The 13,781-nt window shown below is 36.0% G+C and overlaps 3 protein-coding genes across 4 annotated transcripts; 2 read left to right on the top strand and 1 right to left on the bottom strand.

Annotated features, from left to right (window-relative positions):
* The first annotated feature begins 1,561 nt into the window (after positions 1–1,561).
* On the top strand, positions 1,562–8,631 carry LOC129447039 (P2R1A-PPP2R2A-interacting phosphatase regulator 1). 2 transcript variants are annotated; one of them, XM_055208598.2, is made up of 10 exons: positions 1,562–1,793; positions 2,265–2,477; positions 2,597–2,681; positions 2,761–2,817; positions 2,901–2,950; positions 3,045–3,102; positions 3,511–3,578; positions 3,748–3,803; positions 5,775–5,859; positions 5,973–8,631. In XM_055208598.2, exons 2-10 carry the CDS (start codon positions 2,392–2,394, stop codon positions 6,088–6,090), a joined length of 663 nt encoding a protein of 220 aa, XP_055064573.2. In that variant the 5' UTR covers positions 1,562–1,793; positions 2,265–2,391; the 3' UTR covers positions 6,091–8,631. The 2 variants fall into 2 exon arrangements, with proteins under 2 accessions (XP_055064573.2, XP_055064572.2); XM_055208597.2 differs by having other exon boundaries at positions 1,562–2,477.
* Positions 8,632–8,700: 69 nt separating this feature from the next.
* On the bottom strand, positions 8,701–11,794 carry bacc1 (BPTF associated chromatin complex component 1). The gene is made up of 6 exons (XM_055208599.2): positions 11,494–11,794; positions 11,304–11,398; positions 10,847–10,948; positions 10,441–10,670; positions 10,235–10,336; positions 8,701–9,394 (listed from the first exon to the last, which is right to left on the bottom strand). The coding sequence occupies exons 1-6, from the start codon at positions 11,512–11,514 to the stop codon at positions 9,330–9,332; spliced, it is 615 nt and encodes a 204-aa protein (XP_055064574.2). The 5' UTR covers positions 11,515–11,794; the 3' UTR covers positions 8,701–9,329.
* Positions 11,795–11,837: 43 nt separating this feature from the next.
* rnasekb (ribonuclease, RNase K b) lies at positions 11,838–13,753 on the top strand. Its single transcript, XM_055208605.2, has 3 exons — positions 11,838–12,056; positions 12,390–12,472; positions 12,898–13,753. Exons 1-3 carry the CDS (start codon positions 11,979–11,981, stop codon positions 13,040–13,042), a joined length of 306 nt encoding a protein of 101 aa, XP_055064580.1. The 5' UTR covers positions 11,838–11,978; the 3' UTR covers positions 13,043–13,753.
* Positions 13,754–13,781: the final 28 nt, after the last annotated feature.

The raw sequence follows: 13,781 nt of genomic DNA, 5'->3' as shown, positions 1-13,781 counted from the left end.
TGAAAATAATTTTTTGCAGTGTTGTTTTGAACTGCCTTAATTTTAAAACACCTTGCCCCGAGATATCCTAACATATATATCCGTGCCATTGTTTTGTTTCAAGATGCACGCCAGTATTGTTTATTGTAAGGTATGTTTGTATGTATGAACTACTTAAATGTCCTAAAATAACTAAGGCCTAGTCCTGGATTAAAGAGCACCTATCGTCCGATTCATGTTTTTAAATTTCCTTTGGTGTGTAAGTGTGTATAGTACATCCTAACAATATGCAGAAGGTACAAACACGAGTTATCGTCTCCAACGTAAATCTCTTTTCTTGGACTACAACAAACACACGGATTGTAGACAACAGTTTACTTTCTGGGATTGGTGATGTAGACAAGACCGACATTATCATAATTCCTCCCGCTTCGGAATCAGCCTGTAAATTAACTCCTGTTAGCAACCGAATCTTTGAAATATGGTAAGGAGCGTCACATTTCCTGCTGACGTCAGAGGTATTTAGACCAATCACAACGTACAGATTAGCCGGCCAATCAGGGACACAGAGCTTTTAAAATCCATGCGTTTCAGCCAGAAAGAGAGTGAAATCTGGAGCTACAAAAATGTGCGGTATGTTGAAAATAATGTGTTTTTAACCATATACCACGTGAACACAACTGTGTTATTCCAAATACACAAAATAACATTGTTTTTTAGCAATGAAATAGGTACTTTTTAATCTAATCCCTGTTTGGGAAATTCACCCTTTATGTTCATATTTATAGCACGTAGATAGTCACCCACCTCTTATAAATATTTTATTTATGTTTGTTGCTGATAAGCAAAAATTTTAAATCAATTCAGTATGAATAATAAAAAAAGACAATTATCAAACAGATGACTTTTTAAAACAAAAAAAAGTTTAGAGGTCAAAAGTATAAGCAAAAGAAACAGGAAGCAAAAGTTACTAATTCACATTTTTTGACAAATAAACCTATAAGCTAAACGTGCCCTGTATCTTGTAAAGATCTTGAATATGTGGTAAAATTGCATATCCATATTATTTTATAATTTAATAAATACTTAATGTTTTTATTTTGCAGGCTATATTTAAATTTTGTTTATCAAAGATAAAACACTGTCATTTTGAAACCTTATAAGTAGCTGGAGATAAGGTCAAGTATTATTAACATGTTGGCACATCCTATTCAGAAAGTCAAAGGTGCGCACACTTTTTAAGCTACCACCATCATAAATGATTTACATACGAGTATGTATAACATTATATCCGCATACAACACTAAACATGTGGGTTATATGATTTGTTTCACATATAACCAAATTAAACTATTTAAAATACATGTCGTAGTTTTGTAGTATGCATGCTCAGTTTTGAGTGTAGCCTAACTAAGTATGTGCATTTCAACTGGTGACATATTAGTGAAATGTTTACATTTTCCTTTATATAGTTAAGATAAGGAGAATTAAGAACTTGGGCCAAATAATGTAGAAAAAAGATTTTAATCACACACTTGACGTCTTTTGAACTATGCAGTGGTTTATCTCTATGTGCAATTTTGTTCTCGACCAGAAAAAGGCGCTGTTGTTCAAGGGGATACACATCTCATTTTGGTTGCGGTATATATTTTTTATTTTCTAATTTAAGAAATGAGCGGAAAACTTTTAATGCGTCCCGTGTTTCAGTCTCAGTATACGCTTTCAGACGAAAGCGCGTGGACAGACGGATCCGACGATCGGTTGGTTGATCGGGAACGCGTTGTCATTTTTCCGACAGCTTTATAAACTAGCAGGTAAACTTGAAAAAATAAACCGTGCCAGAAAGCTTTATAACGACGTTAGACCTAAATACTTGAAAACACCTTTTTAAAATACTTTGATCTGTGTTGACTTCATTATCGGCTGTTTGCGCTTTTTAGATGCTTTGTTATTTGCACTGTTTGGATAAGTTGGTTTGGATTAAAAGCCAAAGGACGTTGTCAAGTTGGAAGCTTTGCCTGGGAAATAGTGTTGAATATTTATGATTTATGGTTAAGACAGTCTCTTTAATGCATAGAAATAACTGTAACGTTATTCGGTTCGCGTTTACGGCGACGAAATCAACCTGAGGAGTTTATACGAAGTTTGTGCGCGAGCTGACAAACCAGCTGTAGTGTGAATATAAAGTTATTAACTACATTTTTGGATCAAACTGACACGGTTTTCATTTAAACATCTTAAAAAATGCAATAGACCCTAAAAAGCACTACTGCCGATTTAAATAGGCTGGCTGTTTTGGGGTGAGGCCTGCTGGTCGGGCTTTTATCGCGTGGAATTTAGAGCTAAGGCCGCGTCAGAGCGCTTTTAGCTCGGCCGTGAGTGACGCGCAGCGTCGGTGCCGGAGGACGAGCTATGGAAAGAATGGAGGTGGACCAGTGCGCAGGCGCAGGAGGAGCCCTCCGAAGGTCGAACAGCGCCCCCATGATCACCAATGTCAGGTAGGAGAACTGCACTGAAAGCTGAAAAGAAAAGAAAAAGAACATCAAGAACTGCAGTAAATGCAATACGTTTGTGAAGTTAAAGCATCTCTGTTACTGTATCATTCTGTTTCAAATAGTGATGGCACGACAGTATTCAGCTCTAATAGTTCAGCCCGGTATCGTCGGAGCAGCGTGTCTGTGAATCCGAGCTGTCCCTCTCGGGTGAGTGTGCAGTTGCTGTGGGAACATCAGTGTTGTTCATTTTAGGAAAAGCCAGTAATGAATTGCATTGTGTTTGTAGATCCTTCCTCTCTCCCCGTTCTCGCTGCCATGTGAGAGATCAGACCACAAGAGACAGGTGACAATTAAAGACTTGATGTTTCCTTTAAATTATGTGTTAAACTGCTGGGTTGAGTACTAATAAGAGTATTTCTGTCCCAGATAGAACACAATATGGCACTCACTCTGAGAGGGAGCTTACAGAGACTGAGGTAACCACAAGTACATAATATAAATGAAAATGTGTGCTGAAGTGTTTATTATCAGAACAAAATCTCATTTTTGTTGTTGTTTTACTCCTGTAAGTGCCACTCCTGCCGCCACCTTCACTCCTGCGAGTCATTGGCATGATCATTTGTCTCCAGTAAGTTTTTCACTCCACTTAAAGGGATAGTTCACCCCAAATCATCATTTACTGACTCGGTTGTTTTTACAAACCTGTTTAAATGTTTTTGTTCTGATGAACACAAAGATATTTTGAGAAAAGTTTGTAAGCAAACCAATCAGAAGCCCATTCACTTCCATAGTATTCTTTTTTCTACTGTGGAAGTCAATGGGGCTACTGATTTGTTTGGTTACAAACATTTCTAAAATATCTTCCTTTGTGTTCGTCAGAACAAAGACATTTATACAGGTTTGTAACCACATGAGAGTGAGTAAATTCATTCTTGGGTGAACTATCCCTTTAAGTTTAAGCAAGTCTCACATTTAAAGTTTCAATTCATTGTGTTTCTGTATATTCCTCACTATATCTGTATGTATTTCCACACAGGGATTTCATTCCCAGGACAGCGGTGTCACTCCGAATTCCTCACCCAGTCCAACTCGAAGGTTTCGAGGGTCAGTTTATTTATATTTTAAGTCATTATTGAATTATTTTATATTTAAATATTCACAGAACATATATCCATACTAGCACCTGTAGTTTATTAATTTTTTAGTCCGCAAATTATACTAGTCACAAAAGTCCATGTTGAGCAATGTTTTTTATGTGGTCTTGATCAAACAGAGGATCTGTAAGCTCTGGAGTGAGGTGGCCGTCAGTTGTACCTTTAAAAAGAAAAGGTAAGAAGTTAAAATGTGCAGATGATCTTGTTTTCGTTTTCTGACTTAGGGTGATTCTCAATTCTTTTTTGTGCATCCTTGTTTCCTTTCCGTGTTTCGTAGGACGGAGGAGACGAAATATTAGGTTAAATGGCATATCCTCATTCCTCACTCTGTATAAAGTTTATTCTATGTAATCAAAAAATCAAGTGCACTAAAACCCCCAAATATTTAACAAGAAAAATAAAGTTAAATACATACTTGAGTAAGAGTTCATAGCATTACTACATTAAAATAAAAACATTCTTAAAATTGCTGTAAAAGTAATATACAGTGAGGAATAAAAGTATTTGAACACCCTGCTATTTTTCAAGTTCTCCCACTTAGAAATCATGGAGGGGTCTGAAAGACATAATCTGTAAGAGACATAATCTAAAAAAAATCCAGAAATAGCAATGTATGTTTTTTTTAAACTATTTATTTGTATGATACAGCTGCAAATGAGTATTTGAACACCTGTCTATCACCAAGAATTCTGACCCTCAAAGACCTGTTAATCTGCTTTTAAAATGTCCACCTCCACTACATTTGTTATCCTTAATTAGATGCACCTGTTTGAGGTTGTTAGCTGCATAAAGACACCTGTCCACCCCATACAATCAGTAAGAATCCAACTACTAACATGGCCAAGACCAAAGAGCTGTCCAAAGACACTAGAGATAAAATTGTACACCCCCACAAGGCCAGAAAGGGCTATGAGGAAATTGCCAAGCAGCTTGGTGAAAAAGGTCCACTGTTGGAGTAATCATTAGAAAATGGAAGAAGCTAAACATGACTGTCAATCTCCCTCGGACTCGGTCTCCATGCAAGATCTCACCTCGTGGGGTCTCAATGATCCTGAGAAAGGTGAGGAATCAGCCCAGAACTACACGAGAGGAGCTGTTCAATGACCTGAAAAGAGCTGGGACCACCGTTTCCAAGGTTACTGTTGGTAATACATTAAGACGTCATGGTTTGAAATCATGCATGGCACGGAAGGTTCCCCTGCTTAAACCAGCACATGTCCAGGCTCGTCTTAAGTTTGCCAATGACCATTTGGATGATCCAGAGGAGTCATGATAGGAGAAAGTCATGTGGTCACATGAAACCAAAATAGAACTTTTCGGTCACAATTCCACTAAACGTGTTTGGAGGAAGAAGAATGATGAGTACCATCCCAAGAACAACATCCCTACTGTGAAGCATGGGGGTGGTAGCATCATGCTTTGGGGTTGTTTTTCTGTACATGGGACAGGGCACCTGCACTGTATTAAGGAGAGGATGACCGGGGCCATGTATTGCGAGATTTTGGGGAACAACCTCCTTCCCTCAGTAAGACCATTGAAGATGGGTCGAGGCTGGGTCTTCCAAGATGACAATGACCCGAAGCACACAGCCACGATAACCAAGGAGTGGCTCTGTAAGAAGCATATCAAGGTTCTCCAGACCTAAACCCAATAGAGAATCTTTGGAAGGAGCTCAAACTTCGTGTTTCTCAGTGACAGGCCAGAAACCTGACTGATCTAGAGAAGATGTGGAGGAGTGGGCCTCCTGCAATGTGTGCAAACCTGGTGAAAAACTACAGGAAACGTTTGACCTCTGTAATTGCAAACAAAGGCTACATTACCAAATATTAACATTGACTTTCTCAGGTGTTTAAATACTTATTTGCAGCTGTATCATACAAATAAATAGTTTTAAAAAATCATACATTGTGATTTCAGGATTTTTTTTAGTTTATGTCTCTCACAGTGGACATGCACCTACGATGACAATTTCAGACCCCTTCATGATTTCTAAGTGGGAGAACTTGCAAAACAGCAGGGTGTTCAAATACTTATACAAATACATATACCGCTTTAATATGTGTAAACAGTAAGAAATGCAAAATAACATTTTGAATGATTTCCCCCCCAATCTTATTGTTGTTTCATTCTTTTTTCTTGTACTCAGGTGGAGTTGAATCAGATGGCCCGCCCAAAAAGCTCTTTGTTGCTGGAGTCACAGACCCTGCCCACATTACAAGTTACACAGTCAGGTGAGACTCCTATATGCTGCTTAAATGTATAAGACATAATCTAGTTTCCTTGTTTGTATTAGTCCAGATATGATTAAGCACCTCTAATTGATCTCTTTACTTCTCACAGTCAGTGTTTCTCAGTCAATGGACTCTTCTTCCGGGGCAGCACCTGTAGGTTCAAACACCCAGGTCGGCCATCTCTCCCTTTCCCAATCCCCACCCTTCTCCTCTCATCACACTGGCATCTAAACATCAGTGTTCATCTAGACTCCTAAATGAAGGCCAAGCTTTGGTCTTAAATAGTTTCTGTTCTGGGTGCTTTCGGTGCAAGTCTTTCGATTCTCAAATCATTCTGAAGGAAATTCACAACTTTGATTTGGAAGAATTCAAAGCGCAATATATGAAGTCAATCTCTCAAAGTATTGGATGCATCCAAAATGACAGCAACGTCTGTCAGCTGTAGCCTGTTCAGTCATTTGTAAATAACTGTTTTACCAGAGTAAGGATCTTCGGTGCCTATGAAATATTACATTGTCTATCTAAAATAGTATTGCAATAACAGATTACAATGAAACAATCTTAGTGTTTAAAAGATTACAGCCAATTTAATCTTGACAAAATGACTACTATCAGTGTAGTTCAGACTTGCTGCAAAGATGTCTTTGTAATTGATACAACATTAGCTTCCATTAATGGGGTCCAAAAGTCTAAAAAACAGATCCAGATTGAGCGAACTTATCTTGAAAACAGACAATAAGGAAAAAGTATTAAAATCAGTTTGGAGTAGTTGCCAACTATTGTAAATATGTGTAATATAGTGTATAAAGATGTGAATAATCAGATATTATTTTGGTAGGTTTTAAACCTACATTTCTTTTATGTTCTGATATTTGTAAATATGTTTATTTTTACATGTTCATGTTAGCCTGAGCCTTTATTCTTCAGTAATTTTTGAAAACAGTACCAAAGCACTCAGGCATCTCCCACAATTTTCAGATTACTCAGACATTCAGATTTATCAATGAGTACTGTATAACGTAGATGTCTCACGCCATGCCTACACTGCAGGGTGAGTGATGCAACAAAACCAGAATGATTAAAATCATTGTTGAAGCTTAAAGAAAATAAACCCTAATTTTAGGAAGATTAAGTTGTTTGGAGTGCAGAATAATCCAAGCATGCCCTTAAAAAATTTAGCTCAACATTTTTTACAATACAGCATGTAACTTTAATGTTTTTGATCATTGATGGAAGACAGTATCGTTCAAGTTTTGTGGCATCACATGGCTTGATCAGTGTACAGAGTATAACTATTTTGCATCTTAAGAGGACGTGTTTAAGTTAATTCTTAAAGACTTGAAGAGCAGAGATGCTAAACTTTATGAAACTGAATTGTGTACAGAAGTTTAGAAATTTAAACACCTGCATGGGATGGGCTATTGTATAAATGGGATATAAAAATGTACATTTTTACATTCATACAATCATGATGTTAGTAGATATCATATTTTTCTTATTTGTACTATTTGCACAGTGTTAGACATTAATGTTAATCGATTTTGCTGTTACATGAGTGGGATCATTTACTTTTATTGTAATGGATCTTGTTTGTATGTTTTACGTTTCAGTCTGATTTGGGAAATGTTTTGGGTTTTTTGTTAGTCAGTCTGTTTCTTTATGTTTTTAGCATATGATGAACTTGACTGATTCTTTACTTTCAGACTGAGTGTTTTAGATTGTGGCTTTATTTCTGATGGTTTTGTTTAATCATAATGAGTCACAAGTTCTTAAAATAGCCCTTAAGTAAACACAACTGGAATCCCATTACTAACAATTTTCGAATATAACTTTGACAAAATGCATTTTATCTGTGGCACCTTTTATTGTTTTCCTTGGTTACAACCGATCACATCTGTTGCAGAGCTTAAATGTATTATCAGTGTAATGGTATATGTCAGCAATCTTGTATTTATTTTATAAAAAAAACAGTTTGTAGGTCTCCAGAGCTGCATATACATCTGAATCTGTTCCTAATGTTCTTGTTGTTAAATATTGGGTGGAAAATCATTGCCTATTATTTTCACACATTTACTGTTAAACTTTCAGCAATGTGATGAAATTGCCTTACAGGTTTTGAATTCCAAAGTTATTTGCACTGTTTGTCATCTGCAATTTTTGGTTGTTGAGGTCCTTGAGATTTTCAAAAAAAAAAATTGATACCAATGTATAAGTGATTATGAATGTGCAATATGCATTACATTGTATACAAATTGCTGTATCTGTCATGTTTATGAAGATAATCAGTTTCATTTATTTTTTCCAAAAACCTGAATTGAATCGAGACTTGAGTTTTGTACAGTGTGTTTTCGCTTTATTAAGTTTATTTTATTTCACTATTAAGATATGAAATATTGTCATTTATTTTTCAAACATTACCTGTGATAAAATCTTTTCCAAAAGTGGGCCATAGCTAAAAATCGAGGGTTGTGTCCGTTGAAAAAAAAAGTTACAAATGGGTTGAGTTTTTGTAAGCACACAAGAAACATTCTGTAGAAATGCCAAAACGAGTGGCTTCTGCCTGTCGATTGTTTAAACTATATTCAGGAAGTTAAGAAAATAAAAGTTATTTTTTATTTTTTTGACATGTCGGTAGCAAAAGTACATTTATTCATTCTGAGTCACACATGAATGTCTGATTATCAAAGAAGAAATAGCATTTACCATGGAAAAATGTATATTATACCATATATTCTTATGAACAAGAGCATAATAAAAACTCATTTTATTGATTGTATGCTGTCTTTCTAACCTGCATGTAAAATTGTTTACTTGGAAGTTGAATAGAACCAAAATCATGCATGTTGTCAAAATGGCTTGTTTAATCAGTCTGCAATGTTAAAAATAAAATATATACATTGTCCCATATACTACATATAATAAATGCTGCGCATAACATAAATGGCAGTGAAAGAAAATGGTACTTCTGTAACTTTTTGCTTGCAAGGTGCCATATTCCCTACAGTTAGCATTTTACTCCAAGAAACATTTAGTTTTATCCAAAAGGGCTTATTAAAATACAAAAAGAGATGCTTAAAAAATGTACATATTGGTTTGACTACTGCACATCTGTCCTATAAACCCACTAATTTCAATTGTGCCCGTACCAGATGGCATAAACGAGCCACACAAACTAATTTTTCCATCAGGTTCTGACCAAAAGTGCCAATTTCCCCCATTAGAAAAAAAACAACAAAAAAATAGCACAATATTTTAAAATTACACCATTTCATACGAACCAATGGTGGAGTCGCTGATCTAAAACAGGTCTGATGCTTTCGGACCCAAAATGGAAAATGTACAACAGGTGCCGACTGTAGCCTTTACAGTTCTCTTAGCATGAAATCAAACTGCAGCTTCATTACATGGGCTGTTCTTGATAACTGTAGTCCCCCATCTCCTTGAAAATTAACATGAGTGATGGATGCGAATCAGCGGGACAGCAGGGGCAAATCACTGGAGTTCATTATCAGACTGGAGTCCAGATTTAAGCTCTCTAACAGAAGAAAAGAAAAACGGTTTAAAGGGACACTCTACTTTTTTCCCCCCTGGAGATAAACATTTGATTTTTACCATTTTGGAATCCAATCAGACGATCTTCGGGTCTGGCGGTACCACTTTTACCATAGCTTAGCATAGCACAATTCATTGAATCAGATTGGACCATTAGCATCACGCTTAAAAAAAATAACCAAAGAGTTTCAATATTTTTCCTATTTAAAACTTGTCTCTTCTGTAGTTACATCATGTACTAAGACCGACAGAAAATTAAAAGTTGCGATTTTCTAGACAGATATGCTAGGAACTATACTCTCATTCTGGGGTAATCAAGGACTTTGCTGCCGTAACATGGCTGCCGCAGACACGATGATATTACGCATTGCGCCTGCTGCAGCGATGTTACAGCAGCAAAGTCCTTGATAATTATGCCAAAATAAGAGTATAGTTCCATATCTGCCTAAAAAATCAAAATTTTTAATTTTCCGTCAGTCGTAGTACACGATTTAACTACAGAAAGAGTTTTAAATAGGAAAAATATAGAAACTCTTTGGTTATTTTTTTGCATGATGCTTATGGTCTAATCAGATTCAATGGATTATGCTAAGCTATGCTACAAGTGGTACCGCCAGACCTGGAGATCAGCTGAATGGATTCCAAAAAGGTAAAAAAGCAGGAAAATGAGTCTATTTTCAAAAATAGTGGAGTGTCTCTTTAATGAACGCCAATAAACAGTAACATTTGTGATTTAAAAAATTGATGTGTGGGTAAACGATTCCTTTAACTTTGTTTTATCATGAAATGTATTTACTCTTAAGAATAAGAAGATGACACTCACCCTGGTCAAAGTTTGGTCTTTTAGTCGAACCCTCTCCGAGCCCTTCGATATCCACCAAATCACTGTTCACATCAGAGTCATTCAGAGCACTCAGCGTCACATCTGATAACAGAGAGGGATGTTAAAACCCTACCACGTGCATTGATAAAACTAAAAACTGTAAGAATTCCAGGAAAATTATATTAATTCTTAGATTTGGGAATCACCTGATGGTTTAGGGTTCTTTATTGCCGGTTGTAAAGATGAAGAACTCTGCAATCCTGTTGTCACGACAACCTGAGAGGTTGGCACGGAAATAACACTGGGAGCCACTGATGCTGGAGGAGGTGGTAGCGTCACAGGGGTCTTCTTCATTATCTTTTTAGGGGACTCTGTGGTGAGAGGTACCCTACTGTCTTCGTAGAGTTTCCTTTTCACTGTGGTCTTAATCTGGGCACTACAAGATTAAAAAAGAGAAAGTTTATAATACATTTATCTATGAATGAAAGCTGCTTTCTGCTTTTCTACACAATATACTTCTAATATCATTTTAAATGATAGTATATAGTAGTTTTGCACATTGATATAATGTCACCTGTAAAATGATAGATTGAGATATATTTTGATTCTTACACGGTGCGTTCCTTTATGACAGAGCTGATGCTGTTCAAATCTTCACCGAAACGTCGTACTGCTGAACGTAGCATGTCAATCTCTGTGTCTGTCCATTTGGCCCTGAGCGATGATAGGATGCAGCATACAGAGGAAAAGATCACAGTTTAACAACACAGACTCTTTATTATAAGCAAACTTGGGATGGAAATTGCATAGTTTGACCTTAATCACTGTATTTTATTTAAACTTAATTTAATTATTAAAGAAAAGTATACAGAAAGAGCAACCAAAGCTAAGATCTGTGCAGACCTGATGATCATCCAGTTAAACTGACTTTAACATACTAAAATAAGAGCCTGTATTCATATGCAGAGACCCTTTAACAGTTACGCATTTAACATACGTGGTTTTCAAATACTGTAGCTGCAGATCGAGCAGAAAATAAGTTTGATAAAGCATTTATTTCAAATGTTACCCTGCAGGAGATGAGTCTGCCACTGGATGCAACTGCATGGTCAATTCACCCAGTTTGGTGAACGCAGCGCCAGCAGCCGAGAAGATCTCGCCCACCTGACGGACATTTGTTTACATTTATCTTAACACAATTATTTACATTAATATGAATAAATATGAATGATGCAGAACGGATAATGCAACTCGTTTACCTTTGTGGAAGCTGAAGTCATGCTGGAGTACTGAGCTCAGACAAACAAAAATGACACAGATATAAACCAGGCTGTCCGTAGCTAAAGCTTTCCAAACACGTTTAAAATGACTGTTTTAGGCATTTAATAAACTATTGTGCGAGTAAATTATTATATTTTTCTTATATTTGACATAAAAAAATCTCAATAAGCAGAATGAGCGTAGGATAATAGTTCGAACTAAAAACTCCCAGGGTACATTGCGGCTCGAAGTCGAGGCGTGTGATTGGTCGCTTCACACCCAATCAAATGACTGCAGACATTCTGCGCAACATCCATACGAACATTGCCGAGTATAAGCGAAGATAGACGAATTCAACCGAATTCGGCCGATATACATAGCGGCGATTGGATTGTGGAGGAGAGAGAGGCTTGCTTTCATCTCGAATGTAGCATCTTTTCTCCCCGATTTCGACAGAAAGAATCGGTGTTTGGTTTCGGGTAAAATGCCGTCGCTTTTATTCTGCGGGCCGAAAGTAGCCGCCTGTGGGATCGTGTTAAGCATATGGGGTGTCGTTATGCTGGTAAGGATTATAATCTTCGTGACATTGCTTACTAGCTTTAGCTAATGTAAATAATTTCCAACGACGGCGATCTTATTAAAAAAAAAAATCGTATTTGAAATAATTAGTATATGGGTTCTCTGTTAAAATGTGCTTGAATATATATTTTTAGAGAGTTATTTATAAAAACTGAAAATATAACCACCTGACACAGATAACCATAGGATGTAACGTTAAAGGCCTGAATGCATTTATCTCTGAAGTACTCTTTTAACATATTGATTTAACCATGCAATAATCTTTAAATATTTTTTTATTCTATGTACAATCTTATGTCCTATTTTTTTCTGTCAGTCAATGTTGGGAATCTTCTTCAGCGCAAAATCTGCTGTATTGATCGAAGATGTTCCCTTTACTGAGGAAGACATCCGTAATGAGTAAGTTGCTGTACCCCATCTTAAATCTTTTTCTTACTGTAATGTGACAATATGCTCAGATATCTTCTTAAAAACAACTGACTGTGTATTATATGTATAATACATATGACAAGGGTTGCATGTAAATTACACCATATTAAGAATCTATATGTGACGTTTTATAATCTAATTATGAGATAACGAGCATTTAAGTTTGATTTTACTTTAATTTCAATCTTTGACATGACCCTACCCACTAAATATAACAGAGCATACCTTTACATTATTTATGAAGATTGTATGTAAAAAACAGTAAATCAAAATGACTTTGGCGGGGTCATATATATATATATATATAAATGACATGCATAGAGTGAAAACAGACGCTTTAGGTAAGACACATAAATATGCACATGTTAACTCATATTTGTGAATTTCTTGAACAGCAAAAATCCACCACAGACTATTTACGGACTCTACAATCAAGTTGGCATTAACTGTTTCATCGCTGCTGCCATTTATGTAGGTGTTGGTGCTGTGTCTCTTTGTCAGGTTCGCCTTAACAAGCGCCAAGAGTACATGGTGACATAAAGCCGGAGAACTTTATCTTCACTCCCATTATTATTTATTTTTAGAGAACTTGTGCAATGTTCAAAATGTACTATTTGTTTTGTTGTGTTTACTAAAATTTGAATAGATGGCAGTTCAGTTTGGGTTTCAAAAAAATGGTCCACTAGAAAGGACAATTGTAATTACTGAAATGGAAAATAATACTAATAATGGAAAAATACATGTGCACACACTGTATGTAAATGCATGATGTATCTATATTTCCGGGTAAATAGAAATGTTGACTGCACATTATCTATAAAAATTATATAATGAACCCAATCCTTCCTGATGAATAGCCAGTAGGTCTGATAGGAACTGGTGTGTAGTATGTATGTGTATGGTGGATATTTTTTATTTAGATATTTAAAGGGATAGTTTACCCAAAAATAAAAATTGTGTTATTATTTACTCACCCCAATGTTGTTCTAATAATTGATAGTAACCACACAGTTGACGGTACCCATTGACTTTCATAGTAGAAAAAAAATTATCTTTTGTGTTCAACAGAAGAAACTCATCCAGGTTTAGTACAAAATGAGGGTACATAATGACAGAATTTTCATTTTTTGGCGGAACTATCCTGAACTGCTAAGTCTTTGTGTGGTAAAATGATATTTAATGCCTATTTTATTTATGTCAATTATGTGTGTGCTGGTATGATGTGTTCACTTCAATAAAATGAAAAACCTTTTTTTGCAAAATTCTTTAAATAGCAGTA

The sequence above is a fragment of the Misgurnus anguillicaudatus genome, chromosome 12 (genome assembly GCF_027580225.2).
Source record: "Misgurnus anguillicaudatus chromosome 12, ASM2758022v2, whole genome shotgun sequence".
NCBI classification, from domain to species: Eukaryota; Metazoa; Chordata; class Actinopteri; order Cypriniformes; family Cobitidae; genus Misgurnus; species Misgurnus anguillicaudatus.
This window is presented reverse-complemented; position numbering and strand designations above follow the sequence as displayed.